Consider the following 19,165-nt stretch of genomic DNA (forward strand, 5'->3'; position numbering starts at 1 on the left):
TCTTGGAGAACCTGGGCCCCATCCCTCCCTGACCCATGCAGGCTCCAGGCATCCGGCCGGGCAGGCTGTGAGTCAGGCTGCGCCAGGTGAGCGTGTGGGATGCTGCTGGTGTGAGCCTCCCTGCCCAGGAGCCCTGCGCACCCGGGTATCGGTTGGGGTGTGCCCTTCCAGATCTGCCTCCCTTGGTTTGTCATAAGTGACCACATTTTAATTACCAGCTTTTATGCCTGTCCATTTGGGAACGTGATACAATCTTGATTTCTCTAACTTTCACAGCTCTTCGGTGGGTCCTGTGGCAGTGCACGCTTGGGATCAGAGCACCAGAGTGTAATTTCCGCAGGGAAATGGGGGCAGCAGCTGCTCCTCACTCTTCGGGTGCCTGGCTCTTCCGAGAGTCAGTTCGGGGGTTTGGTGGCTCGCTCACTTTTTCTAATTGTTTCCTAGCTTTTTGCTAAAAACACCTTGGATGAACTGTTCTTCCACCTCATGGTGTGGATGTATACCGTCCCTGTTTTATAAATATCAAAAGGGGCTTCTCAGGTAACTTTTCCCATGTTTTGGAGGTAGTGTTGGTTTTGAAAACCTGATTTCCTCAGTGTTGCACACAGGTAGCTTCAGAGGTGGGATAATTGTTGGAGTAGCGAATGGATTTCCCTGAACAGCTGAGTGTGATTCAGGGGCAGGGACAGTGTGAAGTTAAAGTGGGACAGAGTGGTTGTGTGTTATCTACAAAATCCCTCCTAACCAGTAATCACAATCTCATTTGCAAGAGGGAAAAGAAAGCCGAGCCCTACGCTGCTGTTGGCATTGTGCGTCCAGTGATTTCCTCACCTGAAACTCTTTTGTAAGCAGCTCATGTTGACATCAGCTCCGCCCAGGCAGCCACAGGGCCCTCCCCTGCCTGCGGGCAGCCTCTGACTCTCGGCCTCCACCTGCAGCAAACCTGCTGAGCCGCGCGGCCCAGGGAGGATCCGCCGAGGCCTGCAGATCCGAGATCTCTTCCTCGGGGGCAGGATTGTCCTGGAAAATCAGGAAATGGCAGGCATTGCTCAAAGCTACGTCTTGTTCTCACTGGTGTTTCTCAGTGGCACAGCTTCCAGGGGAAGACAACTCTTGTTTTTCAAGAAAAGTTAAGTGGCCGTTACCGACCAGAGTCCTAACCCCGTGAAACCTGGCAAAGCCTGCCTCCACGTCAGCTCAGGTGTGACTCGAAAGCACTTAAAAACTTTCTCGTGTTTTACCACCGTGTGGATTAGTGTGAGCTTTGGTTCTTCGGGGTTAGGAGAATTCAGCCCTAGGCAGGCTCAGTTTTACGTGAAGGAAGATATGATTTGTAGCGTTCAAAAAACAGGGATGGCTAACAAATTACTAGTCTGATATTTTTTAAATGTTTGACTTTCTTTTTTTTTTTTTTTTTTTGAGACGGAGTCTCGCTGTGTCTCCCAGGCTGGAGTGCAGTGGCGTGATCTCGGCTCACTGCAAGCTCCGCCTCCCGGGTTCACGCCATTCTCCCGCCTCAGCCTCCCAAGTAGCTGAGACTACAGGCGCCCGCCACCACGCCCGGCTAGTTTTTTGTATTTTTAGTAGAGACGGGGTTTCACCATGTTAGCCAGGATAGTCTCGATCTCCTGACCTCGTGATCCACCCGCCTCGGCCTCCCAAAGTGCTGGGATTACAGGCTTGAGCCACCGCGCCCGGCCAAATGTTTGACTTTCAAATGATAGAATTATTGTTACTTAAGGTAAAAACGGTGTATTTGGCTTTTTATTGCTATAAAATACTATATAAATAAGAAAACTTGAGCTGGGGTGAGGTCTGTACTTTGCCATAACTGCCGAAAATGAGGTGCCTGGAGCTTGGGGCAGGTCGAGGCGTGCACGTCCCCTTGACAAGGACAGGAAAGAGAATCCCTTTCTGTTTGACACAGACCATTTCTCTGTGTTGGGAAATCCTAGTGAAGTTTCGTATAAACTTCTCCAGTGAAAGCAAACCGGCAGGGACACCTGGGGCACGTTTCAGCGCAGACAGGCCGGCCCGTCTCGCGGCCTTGCGGTGTCTCTAGGTTCCCGGACAGGAGATGAACGTGGTGACGTCATCAGGGTGTTCCTGCAAAGGGAAACTGAGAGGCCCACGTGGGACGTTGGGTGCCCTGTTGGAGCCGTCGTTTAGGAAGGAGCTTTTATATTTATATTTAACCAGCATCATTAAACCTGTTTGTATGTATTTCTCGATGAGCCAGTTTTGTTCTGAGAATGAGAAAATTAGAGCCGTTTTAATAAGTGTCCAAATCAGGACAGTGTTCAACTTGTTGTAGGTCCATATCTAGTTGATTGCTTGAATTAGCTTGGGAGTCTGTGGTTAGTTAAAAGCAGCGTTTTTCAGGCGTTGCTGTATTTGTCCTACGACATTCTGTGAGGTTGGGTAAAACACACACGCAGCAGCAGCTATCGTGACACTGACTTCTCATGGCAGGAGCCGGCTCCGTGGAAGTGGGCCAGGCTGTGGTCGTTCCTCCCGAGCCAGCTTTGCCTGCGGAAGCCCACGTGGCTCCCCAGAAGCTGGTCTCCACACCGCTCTTGCTTCAGGTGAGCTGCCCGGCAGTGTGGCTGTGGCTTTGCGCAGCGTGTGGTCTGTGTCCGAATTGCTGAGCACTGCCGGGAGAGGAAGCCGGGAGCTCCTGGTGTCTCCTGGTGTCAGCTGGTCTGGCTGCCTTAGAGGAGCTGTTGAGCCGGACTGAACAACAGTGACCTTAGAGGCTTAGACCTGGTTAGGATGGTAGATGATTTTAAGTTTCTTCTCTTTCTTCCATTCTTTCCTCATTAATCAATGTTCCATACTTTAAATATAGTAATTTAAACAAATAGCAAATTTCAAGAATTCAGTGTAAAACGTGACCTTTCAGTATGATTGGCTGGAGCCAGAGACAATAAAGATGTAAGCCTATGTTCCTCTTCTGGCACATGTTAAAGGAAACCAGAAATTCTTGATTAGTGTTTTTCACTAGAACACGTGGCTTTATGGGTTTTAAAAAATGAACCTCTTGTTCATGTGTAAATGTGACACAAATTTCTATGCATTCTGAAAAGATTTAGAATAAACTGCCATTTGTTGTTAAAAATAGCAGTTATATAACCTTTTTTTTTTTTTTTTTTTTTTTTCTTGAGACAGAGTCTTCCTCTGTCGCCCAGGCTGGAGTGCAGTGGTGCAATCTCGGCTCACTGCAACCTCTGCCTCTTGGGTTCAAGCAGTTCTTCTGCCTGCCGAGTAGCTGGGATTACAGGAGCACACCACCACCCCTGACTGATTGTTCTGTGTTTTTAGTAGAGATGGGCTTTCACCGTGTTGGCGAGGCTGTTCTGGAACTCCTGACTTTGTGATCCACCCACCTTGGCCTCCCAAAGTGCTGGGATTACAGGTGTGAGCCACTGCACCCGGCTGCAGTTATAGAACTTTTAGTTATCAAAAGATCACATTCGTATGTCTTGATGAGTTTAATGATTCTGAGATTTCGTTAACAAAAGCCATTGTGATGTGTTGAAATAGGACTGATCTGAAAACAGTGCCGATGTAACGTGAGTTCCCTTTAATTTTAAACCCGCGTTTTCCTCTTACTTAGGCACTAGTTTGTTGTAAAGAGTGTAGAGAGGAAAAGGGAGTGCTTTTCTGTGGAGTTTTTCTGAAATTAAACTCAAAAGTTTCAGTTTCAAGTGGTGAAAGCAGTGTTAACAGAAGGCTTCCCAGATACTAATACTGGATCTTTTAAGCTCTTTAGATAATAAGTTGCTTTCCAAAATAACTTTTAATTCTGAACTCATTTTAGACTTCAAGAAGAATTCCAAAACCTGTAGAGATTTTCTAGACCCTCCACGGCGTTCTCCAACGTGAACGTCGCGCGTTCGGAAGCCGGGAGGTGCTGTGTGGGATAAAGGCCACTGACAGGCTGGTCTGCCCGGGACCCCCCGTGGCACCTGGTGGTCCTGTGCCCTTAGCCTCCTCCGCTCTGTGACGGCTTCTCAGTCTTCATCTTTCTTGATGTTGGGACACTTAAGAAATAGGTTTTAATCCATCCTGGCTAACAAGGTGAAACCCCGTCTCTACTAAAAACTACAAAAAACTAGCCGGGCGTGGTGGCGGGCGCCTGTAGTCCCAGCTACTCGGGAGGCTGAGGCAGGAGAATGGCGTGAACCCGGGAGGCAGAGCTTGCAGTGAGCTGAGATCCGGCCACTGCACTCCAGCCTGGGCGACAGAGCGAGACTCCGTCTCAAAAAAAAAAAAAAAAAAAAAAAAGAAATAGGTTTTATTGAGATTAATTCACCTGCCATAAAATTCACCCCTTTAGGGTCCACAGTTCAGTGGTTTTTAGTGTATTCTCAGACTTGAGGAGACCTCGCCCCACACAGAAGCCACGTGCACCAGGTCCCATCACCCGCTCCAAGCCCGGCACTGCCCGCCTGCCTTCCGCCCTTGTGGATGTGACCCTGCGACCTCCAGAGAGGACTGGCCAGGTGTTCTGTAGGATGCCCCTCTCTCCATCATGTTTTCTCGTGCGTTACTGGAAAGAGCGATGTGAGGTGACCTGCCCTCCTCCGTGTGCTGTGCTGGGCCTGCAGCGCCCCACGACGGCCCCTGCTTGGTCTGGACCTTGATCCCTGGTCAAGATGGGGCCTGCCAGGTGCCTCTGCTTGAGGGGACTGTGCTTTCCTCTGTAACTAGCAGTGTTCTTGGGGGCACTCGAAGGCTGTGCAGCGTCCTGCTGTTTCTCCTTCGTTTTTCACGCCAGCCGAGCTCTGGCCAAGGACCTTGTTGTGGTCTGGTGGTTAGTTCCTGTTTCCCCACTCCGACGTTCAGTGATTGCAGCTCGTTCTTAAGGAAGCCTGGTTCCTTCCCAGCTTTGTTTCATCATTCGCTCCTGCCAGTGTGGACTCGTGGGTCCTCATCCTGTTTTGGGGGTTATCCTCTAACACTATTGTTATTAATGTTGTTTGAGTTATAATCTAACACTAACTGTTGTTATTAATGTTACTGAAATTGCTCCAGCTTTGGCCACTTCAGGTTGGCTTCTGTGTCATTTCAGCAAGATCTTGTTCTTTTTTTTTTTTTTTTTTTCCTGAGCGTTTTTTCTTTCCTTCTGGCACCACAGGATGCACGTGGCTTATCTTTCTGCCCCTGCCCCAGCCCTGGCATCCACCACTGCCCAGGAATCTCAGATCCTCTCGGTGGAGAACGGTATTTGGAATCCAGGACGCTGGGCTTGGCCTCAGCTGCCTCTAGGTTCCCTCCCTCCTCTGTAGCCGAGCGTGTGCCCCTCTTCACAGTCCGCGTTTGCACAGACACCGGCTCTAGCCCAGCTTCTTCCTGGCCTCCCTTCGCATGCCACGTCTGGGCCTCCTGTGCAGCACGCTCTGCTGTCATGCATCTGACGTGATTTCGGAGCTGCCAGCCCACACCTGTGTGAGCAACAGACCCACCACCCAGGCTGGGACGCTCTGTGCATCCTCCCCACCCCGGGCCTAGCATTGCTGGAGCCATCGCTCGGGTCAGCCCTTCTGGCGCTGCTGGTCCGGGATGCAGACGTGTCTGCCAGTTCCCTCTGTCCCGGTCCGGGATGCGGACGTGTCTGCCGGTCCCTTCTTGTGCTGGTCTGGGATGCGGACGTGTCTGCCGGTCCCTTCTTGTGCTGGTCCGGGATGCGGACGTGTCTGCCGGTCCCTTCTTGTGCTGGTCCGGGATGCAGACGTGTCTGCCAGTTCCCTCTGTCCCGGTCCGGGATGCGGACGTGTCTGCCGGTCCCCTCTGTGCCGGTCCCCTCTGTCCCGGTTCCCTCTGTCCCGGTCCGGGATGCAGACGTGTCTGCCGGTCCCTTCTTGTGCTGGTCCGGGATGCAGACGTGTCTGCCAGTTCCCTCTGTCCCGGTCCGGGATGCGACGCGTCTGCCGGTCCCCTCTGTGCTGGGCTCCCCAGGTCTGTGATTGTTGCTTCTTCAATCTGCATGTGATTGTGTTCTACAACTCTAGTACCAAACGGGACAGTCCGTTTCCCCCCAAAACTCCCCAGTCTGCTCCCCAACCCTGGGCCACCATTGATCTGTGTTCGGTCCTCACAGTTTACCATTTCTGGAGTGTCTTAGAAACACAATAGGCTTTTGATTCTGGCTTCTTTGACTTGCAGAGCACCCTTGGGACTCATCCCCGTGATCTCTCCTTTTGTTGCGGAGTGGTATGTTGCTGGACGGACGTGCTGGTCACAGGCCTGCCCGTCTCCTTGGGTGTCTCCAGTCCCTTCTGGAGGCTCAAGGGGGCTCAAGGGAAGACTCTGCTTCCCTGCCTGAGTTGCCCACGTTGCTTTGCTCATGGGCCCTTCATCCACCTTCACAGCCAGCCACATCCACGTCTGGCTGCATCCTTCGCATACTCTATGCCTGTGACCCTTTCTTCTGCCTCCTGTGTCCGTCCTTCCTTCCCCCTTCCTGTATGTATTTATCTCCTTACCTGTCTACTTATCCGTCTGTCTAGATGGGGTCTTGCTGTGTTGGCCAGGCTGGACTCAAACTCCTGGGCTCGAGGGATCCTCCTTCCTCTGCCTCCCACAGGCAGATAGAACACAGGTGTGGCCAGGGCCGCTGGTGTGTGCCACCGTGTTTGGCACCCGCTGGGCTGCAGGAATAATCCAGGGCCCTCTCCCCATCTTAGGGTCAGCTGATTGCCAACCTTCATTCCCCTTTGCCACGTAAAGGAACGTATTTGAAGGGGGACACCCCATCTTTGGGAGGGGTATTATTCTGCTGAAGACAAGGGTGTGGACAGATGTGCTGTGACCAGGGTGGTTGGGCTTAGGACTTTGTTGTTGTTTACGTGGAGGAACTGAAAAGACCTAGGTGTGCTGCTGGATGCCCCAAGGATCTGGCCGGAGGAGGCAGGTAGAGAACAGGAGTAGGCGTCCAGGCCCTCAGGGCAGGTAGCGGGTGGGCTTCTGTGGTCTTGGGAGGTGCTGGGCCCGGAGGCGTCTGCAGGAACCGCAGGTCCCCACACAGTGACGCCGTCTGTCTGTCTGCAGGAGCAGGAGGGGCTGGGCGGGGAAGACGCAGGGTCTGTCTGAGCAGTGACCGTTCGGGAGGGACTTTGTTGTTGCCGTCTCCCCAGGGTGCAGAGGGCGGTGGTTGTGAGCCTTGCGTTGTGAGTGAGCAAGTGGCCGAGGGGTAGACTTTGGACGGCTCAAGGCAGAACTCGGAAGGAAGCTGCGTACTCCCATAGCTCTGGGCTCTGTTTGTGGCTGTGGCCACACAGGACAGGGCCTCGGGGCAGGGAGGCCAGTGCTTTTGGGAAGGGCCTCCCCCAGCCCTCAGAAGCTTCCCACCCTATTCCCCTTGGGCTCCATCCTTCTTTTTTTTTTTTTTTTTTTTTTTTTCTGGCTTTGGTTCCTGGCTTCTGTTTGCAAGGCTGGCTGGACACTGCAGCCACCTGGGCTTGCTGCTGTGGCCTGGACGCTGGGGTCTGTCTCTGCCGATGGTGGTCTGCATACCAGAGCTGAGAAGTGACCTTGTGGTAGGAGGAGGCCTTTCCACCCCGAGACCACAGATTGTCCCTTCAGTAAACAAGCGTTTCTCTGAAATGTGAAATAAATGCTGTATCCACTGGTGATCCGTGGTTGTTAGGGATTAAACCGAGTAAACGTAGCTCATTCGGCCGCTCGCTGCTGGCGAGGGGCGTGGAGCTTCTGCAGCATCCCGGGGAGGTCCTGGAACGTGGGTCTGGGCTGTGCTGATGCTGGAGCAGCCGGCGGGGAGAGCTGCTAGGCCACTCCGGACAGCCCCGCACCCACTCTGGATGGAAGCTTCTCGTTCCCAGCCGAAACGGGCCTGCTGCCTGCTGCGGGGGCTGGAGGGGCCCCTCTGCTTGAGCTGCAGGGTACCCCGTGCCTGCGTGGCCCTCCTGGCTTTGCCTGTGGTTGGTGGCTGTTTTGGGCTGTGCTGATGGCATTGTGGGGCCTCCTCTGGGCGTCAACGCGTCTGAGCTTGACTGGGATGGAAAATGCACCTGGTGGTTTGTATTGTGTCGTTTCTGTTTTGCTTAATTTCGTTTGCCATTCTTATTTCCAAAGATGCTTCTATGTTTGTGCTATATTTCTAGTTTAACTTCCCACCCTTTCCATCCACGAATTTCTGTTTTTATTGTGGTTCTTGGTGACCACACACTCTTCTCTCTCTCCCCTTCCCTCCCCCCCTTCCCTCCCGCTCCCTCCCAGGCAGAGCCTGTGAGACTTGCAGGCATTTCCCCAGAATCGAGGCCCTCTTGGCCATCCAGCTGCTGCCCCACCCAACCTTTGGCCTCCCCCGGGGCTCCTGGTTGGTTGGGCGTCCCTGAAGCCCCAGCAGCAGAGCGCTTGGTCACGAGGCCCGAGTCACAAGCCCCAGCGTCTCCGAGGAAGTGCAGAGTCCGGCCGCAGGGAGGACTTTCTCAACCGGCCCTGGGGCCAGCTGTCCTCCTCCTTGTTTGCTGTGGGCTCACCTCTGTGGGCTGCTCACTCAGACACACTCCCACCCATTTCTCCTGCCTCCTTCAGTCTCTGCCCAGCACCCCGCTGTCAAGCTCCGCCCCCCCACCCCTGATGCTGGACACGCTAGAGGAGACCGTGGCCCCAGAACCTGAGTCAGGAGTGCGAGGCTCTGTGGCATCTTCTGGGCCATCTCCAGGGCCTGGAGCAGGCACCTGTGCCCGGCGCTGGAGGTTGGGGGACAAGTGCTCTCTCTGATAAACGCCCCTGAGTTTCAGCTCTGTGGCTGTAGTTTGTAGGTCTCCTGGCTCAGCATCCCCAAGCCCACACCCTCGGGACTCATGGGGCCGAGGAGGGAGGAGCGCAGAGAACATGAGGATACATGAGCCCCTTGCCTGAGAGGTATGCTGTGAACCCGGAGAGCAAGGCCAGTGAGTCTGGGTCTGGGGCGACAGTGTGAGATGCAGAACAGGCGGGATGCTGTGAACCCGGAGACAAGGCCAGTGAGTCTGGGTCTGGGGCGACACACAGTGTGAGATGCAGAACAGGTGGGATGTCGCGTACATTGCGGCTGGTGGGGCCGGCGCCTCACACACGCCCTGGGAGTCAGGGTGTGGTGCTGACAGTGTCTGCGTTGCCAGGCTGGAGCGGGGCTTACTGTCTCTGCGTGGAACCCACACGCTTTTCCTCAGCTGGATGTATCTTTCACATTGAGCTTGTTTAACAGCAGAGCTGGTGAGAGGGCGCACAGCTGGCATCACCACTGTCCCCTGTGCGTGTCCCCGGCATCCTTCATGTGGACGCGGGCCCCGCCCCATGGCTCAGGTCTGTCAACGTCCCTAGAATGAGGCAGAGCACTTGGCCCCTAGAAGACCTGGAAGCCAGGAACCTGGGAGGCGCTGGCGGCTGTGGAGGCCGCTTATCTCCACGTGTCTGGAATTCTGTTTTCCACCTTTTCCCTTTAGGCTGGTGGGAGGCACAATCGCTCACGCCTTCTTTAGAAAGAGTGTCGTCTGCCCCAAACGCCCTGTGTTCTGTGCGGCGTCCGACGAGAGTGTTCTGGGTTATTCACAGTAACTAAGCTGGGCGATCTCACGAGAGGACGTAATGAGGCCCAAGGAGTCTGACGGGGGCCAGGAGAAGCCTTGTCTGAGTGTGGCTCGCGTGGGGGCAGTGCCTTGGAATCTGTGTGTGGTGCGGTGGTTTTCCTGACGCTCTCTGGAAGGGGCCTCTGCCAGACATCCTGCCTACAGGGCCTCAGGCCCCTCTGGGCACGGTGGGTGCCCATGCGTTTCTCATGCGTTTCTGCAGTTAGGCTGTGTGCGCGGCGTGGTCTCCAGGACCGGGACAGCCCCTGCCCTGGGGCATTTCTGTCGGCCACCTTGGTTTGCCACCGCCCCCCCCCCCCCCGGCTAAACGCTGCCAGTTCTCGTCCTCCAGGGTACCCCATTTCTGTCTTTTCGCTCACTGGACCTCCCCTCCTCCCACTCCGCACCAGCACAGCAGGCCAGGTGCGTTCTGCCCCAGGCCCTGTCCTCACGGCTCTTTGATCCTGCACCCTTGGTGTGTGCTGTCTCGTGGCTCTCCTTAGAACCAGGGTCAGCCACCCCCAGCTCCCGCATGGCGTCTGGTGTCTCAGGGGTCACATGTGTCTGTCTGCAGTGCCTGGTGCCTCCAGCTGCGTGTTGCTTGCGGGGCGTGTCTGAACCTCAAGTGGGCTTGAGTCGTGAGAGAAAGGCTTTCTCATCGACACTGTGTGGTCTGTACTATTTTACAGATGTCTTTTTAATTAATTCTTTCTCTTTTTCACAGCGCACTGGTGATCGCCGCGGTGTTTGACCGAGATATAAACTGCAGAAGAGCAGCCTCTGTAAGTTTTCTCATTTTGATATTTCCTTTCATGAAGGTAGGGGGTGGACCTGGTCTCCCCGACGCTCCTCTGTGGGCTGCCACCTGGCCAGCTCGCCCGTCAACAGCAGGAGCCGCGAGGGAGCTGCCGAGAGTGCCAGCTGGCAGCCCGCTGGTTCTCACTGTCTCTGGGTGTCGGGGAGGGCCGTGGTCTTCGGCGTGTGAAGGGCGGTCAGGGTTAAGTCCCCACACCCCAGCTATCCCCAGAGCTGCAGCCATCACTGCTGGGGGCTGCTGGGCGATGCAGGCGAGCGGGACGCTGCCCGATGACAGGTCTCAGTGCAGGCGGCTGCGCGCTGAAGACGCGAAAGAGAGTGGGTTCTGCGAGGGTGGCCGGAATGTGGTGGCGGGACGGTCACTCACCAGCTGACTTTGAGCCTCGGGAGGGACTGTTGCGAGCAGTGGTCAGCTCTGCTTCACCCGGCCACACTCACCCGGGCCTTGCTGGCTGTGGGGCCTGCAGGACTGGGTGCGTCTTGATCACAGATGGCTGGTTTCCTCCAGAGGGAGCTCTGTGACGTTTGGGGTGAATTCTCAGTGTGAGGAGCGGTAGTAAGTGCTGCCACGCTGACCAGACTACTTCATTTGGCTCGGAGCTGGGCTGGAGCGAGGCCTGAGTCTCTTGGGACCACAGAGAGCGGGCAGCTGAGACGGTGGACCAGTCTCAAGATGAGAGTCTTGATTTCAGATACAGATAAGATGCTGAACACGTTTTAAGAGGGTGAGAATGGAGAGGCAGCGCTTTGAGAAAGAGGGAGGGGTGAGGCTGGCTTTTGGTGATGGGGTGGGCCCATCCTCATGGGCTCGAGCTGCTGGAACTCTGTGTCCAGGCTCAGCATCGTTGGCTTAGTGGGAACCTGTTGAGGGAGCTGTTCACGCTTCCGTTACTGTCAGACTCGGGGGCCAGTGGGCCAGGTGGAAGGGGTGCTGGGACTGGTGAGGATTTCCTGTCAGCCCTGCAGTGTGTGGGACTGTGCAGGTGCAGAGCTGGTTTTCTCTCTCACGTGCAGGAGCTCGGATGATGCCTTTCAGTCTTTCTGGTCATCTTGTGTAGCTTGTGGTGGCCTCTGCCTGCCGTCTGTGTCCTGAAGTAGTGAGAAGTCTTTCTCTGCCTCAGGTCCTTTAAAACTGGAGAGAATTCAGCAGGAGTGCTCAGAGGCTCTTCTCTGTCCCTGAAGCTGCTCCTGTTTTGTCTCCAGTGTCAGTAGAAAACCTCATAATTTTTTCGGGAAGTCGTCACATTTTTGCCTTGATATTTACCCAGAGGCAGTAATTGTAAGACTTTGAAATATAATAAAATTTTATGTTAAATCTGTACTTAGAAATAAGCTTTTAGATTTTTTTTACTGCAACCTAAGACATTTCATGGGAAGCAGTAATAAAATTACTTAGGCTTCTGTGAACCCTGAATATGAGGTGAAATAATATAAATCATTTTTTCACATTAAAATCCCTTTAAACTGGCAATAAATCTTTTCTGGTAAATACCACCAGAGTGCACCTTGCTTACCCAGTAGCTTGCAAAATTAAAACAGCCAAAGGTAAAAGATTCCCTGTTTGAAGCCTATTAGGAAATGTGAGGATTGAGGGCCTCAGCACTGGGAATCATTTTTTCCAGCTGTGGAGCTGCTGCTTTCAGATAAAGACGTCTCGGTCTTCCTGCCTCCGCTGGGTCCCTGTTCCTCGCCGTCTCCCTGGGCGAGGTCTCGGCCTTCCTGCCTCCGCGGGGTCCCTGTTCCTCGCCGTCTCCCTGGGCGAGGTCTCGGCCTTCCTGCCTCCGCGGGGTCCCTGTTCCTCGCCGTCTCCCTGGGCGAGGTCTCGGCCTTCCTGCCTCCGCTGGGTCCCTGTTCCTCGCCGTCTCCCTGGGCGAGGTCTCGGTCTTCCTGCCTCCGCTGGGTCCCTGTTCCTCGCCGTCTCCCTGGGTGAGGTCACCCCTGGGGGCCCCGAGGCCTCCTCGGCACCGGCCAGGAGGCAGCAGTGAAAGGCATTGAAGTCCCGTCCCTCCTTGGGGCTGGACACGGTCCCTTGCCCCTGAACTCTAGACGCCCTGCATCGCCTTGGTGCTCCCATGTCGAGATCGGCCACGGCAGCAGAGGCTGCGGTCGTGCATCCCGCGGTTCGTGACCCTCCCAGTGACGCGGTGAGGAAGGTGCTGCAGCTGGTTCTCAGCACTGGCAGGAGCGCGGCGACTCGGGCAGTCAGCGTGTGAGTGAGTTTGTGAAAACCGTTCCAGCTGTGTCCGTGGCTGAGCGCTGGTTTGTCTGCGCGTCGGAAGGAGTCTAGCAGCCCCCAGAGGCGCTGACGTGGCAGGAAGACGTGTCCCCAGAGGCGCTGACGTGGCAGGAAGACGTGTCCCCAGGAAGACGTGTCCCCTGCCGGGAAGGAAGGGGCAGTAGAGACGGGGTGGTCGTGGCTTCTTGTTCATCACGAGGAGGGGGGTGGGGATGGGGCCCCTGTTCACTGACAGTTAAAGTAAAGGCCCTTAAAGCCCCCATTTAACTGAAAATATTTTAAATCTTTTCATCCAGCATTTCATTGGATATTTAGTGTCTGACCTCTTATTTGTGACTTTTTATTTTGGGATAATTGAGATTTATATGCAGTGCGTCCCTTCCTTCCCTCCCTTCTTCCCTCCCTCCATCCTTCCCTCCCTCCCTCCCTCCTTCCTTTCCTTCTTCCCTTCTTCCTTCCCTCCTTCCCTCCTTTCTTCCCTCCCTCCCTCCCTTCTTCCCTCCCTCCCTCCCTTTTCTCTCCCTCCCTCCCTCCCTCCCTTTTTCCCTCCCTTCCTTCCCAGTGCAGTGGTGCGATCTTGGCTCACTGCAACCTCTGCCTCCCCCATTCAGGCAATTCTCCTGCCTCAGCCTCCCGAGTTGCTGGGATTACAGGCATGCACCACCACGCCTGGCTACTTTTTGTATTTTTAGTAGAGACAGGGTTTCATCATGTTGGCCAGGATGGTCTCGGACTCCTGACCTCAACTGATCTGCCCGTCTCAGCCTCCCAAAGTGCTGGGATTACAGACGTGAGCCATTGCGCCTGGCAGAGATTTACATGGAGTTTTAAAGACTAATGCAGGGAGAGCCCATGCGTGTTTCACCATTGCCTCCATGATAAAATCTGGCAAAAGTGGAACATCGCAGCCTAGACATGAACATTGAGCCAACCCACCAGCCTTATTCCTACTTCCTTGGTTTTACCCGTACCCGTGTGTGTGTACGTGTGTGCGCACGTGTGTGTATGTGTGTGCGAGGGCACATGTGTGCGTGTGTGCATGTGTGTGTGCGTGTGTGCACCATGCACGCTCACGCGTTTAGTTCTGTGTGATTGTATCACATACAAATTCATGTATCCACTACCACAGTCAGGATACAGAGCAGCCCCATCTCCCCGAGAGGCCCTGTGCTTCTGCTTTGCCCACAGCCCCTGCTGTTTCCGTCTCCTGACCCTTGGCAGCCACTGGTCGGCTCTCCGTTGCCTATTCTGTCATCTTGGGAATGCCGTGTAAATGAACTCTGTGGCCTCCAAGGCTGTAGCTTTCTTCTCTCGGCACAGCTCCCCGGAGACCTGCCCCGAGCTTCTGTTGCTGGGGGTGCCGTGGTTTGTGTGACCGTTTATGTGTTAGGGCATCAGGATGGTTTCTGGTCTTTAAGCTGCTGTAAACGTTCGTGCTCAGGTTTTCGTGTGAGTGTAGCTTCCGTTTTTCTGGGATAAATGCCAGTAGTTTCAGGGTCGTGGTAGTTGGACATTTAAACTGCTTTCTAGAGCAGCTGCTCCATTCACGTTCGCACCACCACCTGTCAGCAGCCCTGCCTTTCTCTGTCCTCGCCTGTGTCTGATGTGGCCACCGTTTTCTGTGTCGGCCTTTCTGACAGGCATGTGGTGATGTGTTGTTGTGGGCTTTCCCTGCGCTTCTGTCGTGCCTGGTGGTGCGGAGTATCTTTCACGGGCTTACTTGCCATCTGTACCTCCTCTTTGGTGAAATGTCTGCTCAGGTCTTTACTCATTTTCTGAGTGGATTGTTTTTTGTTGTTGAGTTTTGAGCACTCTTTACATATGTGGGATTCTGGTCATGTGTTGGATGTGTTTGGCTCTCTGCCAGTCTGTGGCCCATCTTTCCATCCTCTTTAATAGGGCAGAGTTTTTAATTTTTTAATTCTGCTGGGGTCTTGGTCAGTTTTTTGTTTTTGTGGATCATGTTTTAGTGCTTTGTAAGACATGAAGACTTTCTTAAGGTCTGGGAACTCCGCCTCACCGGGTCCCAGGGATGCTGTCCCGTGTGTTCTGCTCTGCTGGTTGGTCTGCGTGTCTGTTCCGCCAGCGCGCACCGTGTGACGGGCTGTGCTGTGACGCTGCTGCGCGTCGTCAGCCTTCGCACTGGGTAGGGCGATGCCTCCCGGCGTCTGCTTTTTCAGGATTGTTTTCCCTGTTTTAAGGCTTGTGCTTTTCCACATAAGTCTTGAATTTTTAAAACATCTTTTAGATACCACTGGTATAGTACATGTGTTCCTAAATAGTGTGCGTTATATTAACATCAGAGTATATCTTTGTTGCGTTGCCTTTTGACGGGTTTTGTTTCTTACTTTCCTATTGAATTTATCTCAAAAGTCACAAAATGGCAAACGGCAGCAGTCAGGCCTCTTCCCTCCCGGTGTAAGAGCTGCACGGGAGCCCCCCGCGAAGCACCTGTCTCCGCCCATCTCCAGCCCAGCCCAGGGGTCTGCCTTGGAACCACCTGCATGTCTGGTTTCTGTGTGACTGGCCAGAGGTGGCAGGTGCGTCTGTTCCTTTTCCCTGGGGTTGGGGGCACAGACCCTGGGTGGCTGTGTTTCGGTTCCTTACCTGGTGCCCGTCTGTGTGTGCACCTGCCAGCAGCCCTCACTCGGCCTTGCTCTCAGGAAGCCCCCAGGCGAGCGTTGGCAGGAATCCTGCCGGGCAGGAGGTCGCTTCTCCAGCGCGTGCTCCCTGAAGCCGCCAGCCTCCCTGACCTCACCCCGTGTGGTGTGGCGTGTGTGGTGTGGCCATGTGTGGTGTGGCGTGTGTGGTGTGGCGTGTGTGGTGTGGGCGTGTGTGGTGTGGCCGTGTGTGCTGATGGCCGTGTGTGGTGTGGCGTGTGTGGTGTGGCGTGTGTGGTGTGGCGTGTGTGCTGGTGGCCGTGTGTGGTGTGGCGTGTGTGGTGTGGCCGTGTGTGGTGTGGCGTGTGTGGTGTGGCCGTGTGTGGTGTGGCGTGTGTGGTGTGGCGTGTGTGGTGTGGCCGTGTGTGGTGTGGCGTGTGTGGTGTGGCGTGTGTGGTGTGGCCGTGTGTGGTGTGGCGTGTGTGGTGTGGCCGTGTGTGGTGTGGCGTGTGTGGTGTGGGCGTGTGTGGTGTGGGCGTGTGTGGTGTGGCGTGTGTGGTGTGGCGTGTGTGGTGTGGCGTCTGTGGTGTGGGCGTGTGTGGTGTGGGCGTGTGTGCTGATGGCCGTGTGTGGTGTGGCCGTGTGTGGTGTGGCGTGTGTGGTGTGGCGTGTGTGGTGTGGCGTGTGTGCTGGTGTGGCGTGTGTGCTGGTGTGGCGTGTGTGCTGGTGTGGCGTGTGTGGTGGTGTGGCGTGTGTGGTGTGGCGTGTGTGGTGTGGCCGTGTGTGCTGGTGGCCGTGTGTGGTGTGGCGTGTGTGGTGTGGCGTGTGTGGTGTGGCGTGTGTGGTGTGGGCGTGTGTGGTGTGGGCGTGTGTGGTGTGGCGTGTGTGGTGTGGCGTGTGTGGTGTGGCCGTGTGTGGTGTGGCGTGTGTGGTGTGGGCGTGTGTGGTGTGGCCGTGTGTGCTGATGGCCGTGTGTGGTGTGGCGTGTGTGGTGTGGCGTGTGTGGTGTGGCGTGTGTGCTGGTGTGGCGTGTGTGCTGGTGTGGCGTGTGTGGTGTGGCGTGTGTGGTGTGGCGTGTGTGGTGTGGGCGTGTGTGGTGTGGGCGTGTGTGGTGGGTGGCGTGTGTGGTGTGGCGTGTGTGGTGTGGCGTGTGTGCTGGTGTGGCGTGTGTGCTGGTGTGGCGTGTGTGGTGTGGCGTGTGTGGTGTGGGCGTGTGTGGTGTGGCCGTGTGTGCTGATGGCCGTGTGTGGTGTGGCCGTGTGTGGTGTGGCGTGTGTGGTGTGGCGTGTGTGGTGTGGCGTGTGTGGTGTGGGCGTGTGTGGTGTGGCGTGTGTGCTGGTGTGGCGTGTGTGGTGTGGCCATGTGTGGTGTGGCGTGTGTGGTGTGGCGTGTGTGGTGTGGGCGTGTGTGGTGTGGGCGTGTGTGGTGTGGCGTGTGTGGTGTGGCCGTGTGTGGTGTGGCCGTGTGTGGTGTGGCGTGTGTGGTGTGGCGTGTGTGGTGTGGCGTGTGTGGTGTGGCCGTGTGTGGTGTGGCGCGTGTGGTGTGGCGCGTGTGGTGTGGCGCGTGTGGTGTGGCGCGTGTGGTGTGGCGCGTGTGGTGTGGCCGTGTGTGCTGGTGGCCGTGTGTGGTGTGGCGTGTGTGCTGGTGGCCGTGTGTGGTGTGGCGTGTGTGGTGTGGCGCGTGTGGTGTGGCGTGTGTGCCGTTTGCTGGGTCTTCCTGGGATGCTGAAGTCTCCTGTGTCTCCAGCCCCGAGAACTCTGAGCCCAGGTGCTTTTGGGAAGGACGGGGCACCAGCTGGTGACACATGGGAAGGGAAGTGTGTTTGTCACCTTGCCCAGGTAACCTGCTCTACCTGGTTGGTGCGCCTAAGGAGGGCAGGGTGTGTGGGGAGGACATGAGAGGCCTCCTGGAAGCACTTCATCCTGTTGAAGTTCACATTTCAACCTTTTCAGCAGCCCCTGCTCTGGGCCTGTGCCCGGCCTGGGACTCGGCCTGTTGACACTGTGCCATGGGTGTGGGCAGAGCGCCCTCCCTGGAGGGCGGCACGCGGTGCCAGTTGGTGACCATGAGCTGCCTCACAGAGCTCCTGAGGAAGAGTGTTGGGGCTCTGGGCTGTGATTTAACAGCTGGGGCCTCCGCGTGGTGCTGCTGGGAGGCTCAGTGGTAAAGGCCAGTTTTCAGGATATATCTGAGTTTATAAACTTGAATTCTTAAATTGTGGTTTTAAAGAGCACCAGGACGTAAAAACAGAGTGACACACCTTGAGGCTCTGTTCAGCCAACAACGAGGGCTTTTATTTAAAAAATAAAGCCGTGGGTCATTGACGTTGCGCTGTTTGTTCTGAACTTGCCTCTGGTGTTGGCGGAAGCTGACCTCGCTTACCTGCTGTGTTTGTTCTTTGCTCCGCAGGCCGCCTTCCAGGAGAATGTGGGGAGACAGGTATGGCTGCTTTTAAACACCTTTATTCCAAAAGCTTCCTGCAGGTTTACAGGTAGGAATCTGGAGAGCCATAACCCCGGTGTCTTTTCGCACTGCGAGGTGTGGTGTGGCTACATCAGCGGCAGGGTCACCGGGAACCTGCACGTACAGCAGTTTGCACACACAGGCCGGAAAGCTGTGCTTTACGTGTTGCCAAGGGCCACATAATGTGACTCTGCAGGGGGGGGCGGGTCCCTGGGACCAGGCTGGCCTTGCAGGGACGCAGACCTGACCCCGCCTCATCCCACACAGAGCAGGAGCTGACTCTGTTGACGTCAGCGCGTGCCTCATCCGGACCGTAGGCGGGCCCAGAAGCCAGCTCCCAGGAGCTGTGGACCCCACGACCCCTCGTCATGCTGGGGCTGCTTTTGCTGTGCCCTCTGACCCTGACATCTGGTCACTGGTCAGCTTCACCTGTGAATGGGGGCCCAGGTTATTCATGTTGTGTGATGACGTCACATCTTGGGTGTGTGGTCGGGCCTTGCAGGAGAGTGGGACAGAGGCCGGAGAGCGGACCAGGGTCTGGGCTGGACCTGGGCGGGAAGCAAGGTTCCCAGAGAAGTCAGCCGAGAAGGTTCTGGAGTTCCCAGGCAGCAAAGCAAATGCAGCTGGGGTCTGGGCTGTGGCTGGGTCGTGTGGGGTGGATGGTGTGCACGTGGCCTGCGGACCTTTCTGACCTGTGGGGAACCCTCCAGGCAAAGATGTCCGACTTGGAGTGGAAGCATCAAGGCCAAATGAGTCCAGAGGAAAAGCCGGACGCCAGCGTCAGCTGGAGAGGCGGGCGGATGAGGACTTGTGCATGTTATTGAAATGGTTCTCGAGGAGCCTGGCACGAGTGGTGTGGGCGGCTTTCTGTAGACAAAGCCCAGGAAGGGGCGTGACTTCCTCTTGTTGGCCCGAGGTGGCCGAGGCCCACCCAGTGTCCTTGGGGTGCCGTGGGGTCTGCATGTGTTCAGAGCCCTGAGCCCTGGTAGGAGCCAGTTCATTAGGAAGAGACACCAGCCTAGGAAGGGCAGCCTGGGTGTGCAGACAGCAAGAGCCGCACAGGCCGAGGAGAACATGAATGAGGTTTGGGCTTTTGAGTGGAGAGTGCGGCCGCTGTGAGGAAGAACGAGCTTCTTGGAAACCACTTAGCTGAGCTGACGGACTTGCCAGCTTCCTGGAAAGTGACAGCCCAGGAGACGCCGTCTCCCTGTTCCTGGGCTTCCAACCCCTCCAGAGCCCCCGCCGGAGGGGGCGTGCTGAGGCCAGAGCCCGGGGTGGCGACCACGCTGTGTGGGCCTGGGGCACACTCCACCGTCACACTCTGTTCCGGGTTCCCAGATGCCGCTTCCTGGGAGGAGCAGCCGGTCGCGTAGGGAGCCACGGGGCCCTGCAGCTGAGCTGACCGGCTTCCCTATGTGTGTGGCTAGATTTGAGCCCCGTTACCTTTGTCGGGGCAGCTTAGGTTGGGGATT

The 19,165-nt window shown here is 55.9% G+C and overlaps 2 protein-coding genes across 19 annotated transcripts in view; one reads left to right on the forward strand and one right to left on the reverse strand.

The window, feature by feature from the left end:
- The window catches only part of RAB40B (RAB40B, member RAS oncogene family), a 300,307-nt gene that overhangs the window by 211,068 nt on the left and 70,074 nt on the right, over positions 1-19,165 (reverse strand). The window lies entirely within an intron of this gene.
- TBCD (tubulin folding cofactor D) overlaps positions 1-19,165 on the forward strand; it is a 188,738-nt gene that overhangs the window by 115,611 nt on the left and 53,962 nt on the right. For 14 of the 18 annotated variants that reach the window (XR_013407532.1, XR_013407530.1, XR_013407531.1 and 11 more), the window contains 2 exons: positions 10,303-10,360; positions 17,640-17,669. Coding sequence is in view for 12 of the 18 variants with exons in the window: in XM_077973415.1 (XP_077829541.1) it covers positions 10,303-10,360; positions 17,640-17,669 (88 nt within the window). In the remaining 6 variants the exon portion in view is untranslated. Of the gene's footprint in view, positions 1-10,302; positions 10,397-17,639; positions 17,670-19,165 lie in introns of all 18 variants that reach the window. The other 4 variants (XM_077973419.1, XM_077973417.1, XM_077973421.1 and 1 more) reach the window with 2 other exon arrangements.

Source organism: Macaca mulatta, chromosome 16 (genome assembly GCF_049350105.2).
Source record: "Macaca mulatta isolate MMU2019108-1 chromosome 16, T2T-MMU8v2.0, whole genome shotgun sequence".
In the NCBI taxonomy this organism is placed as follows: Eukaryota; Metazoa; Chordata; class Mammalia; order Primates; family Cercopithecidae; genus Macaca; species Macaca mulatta.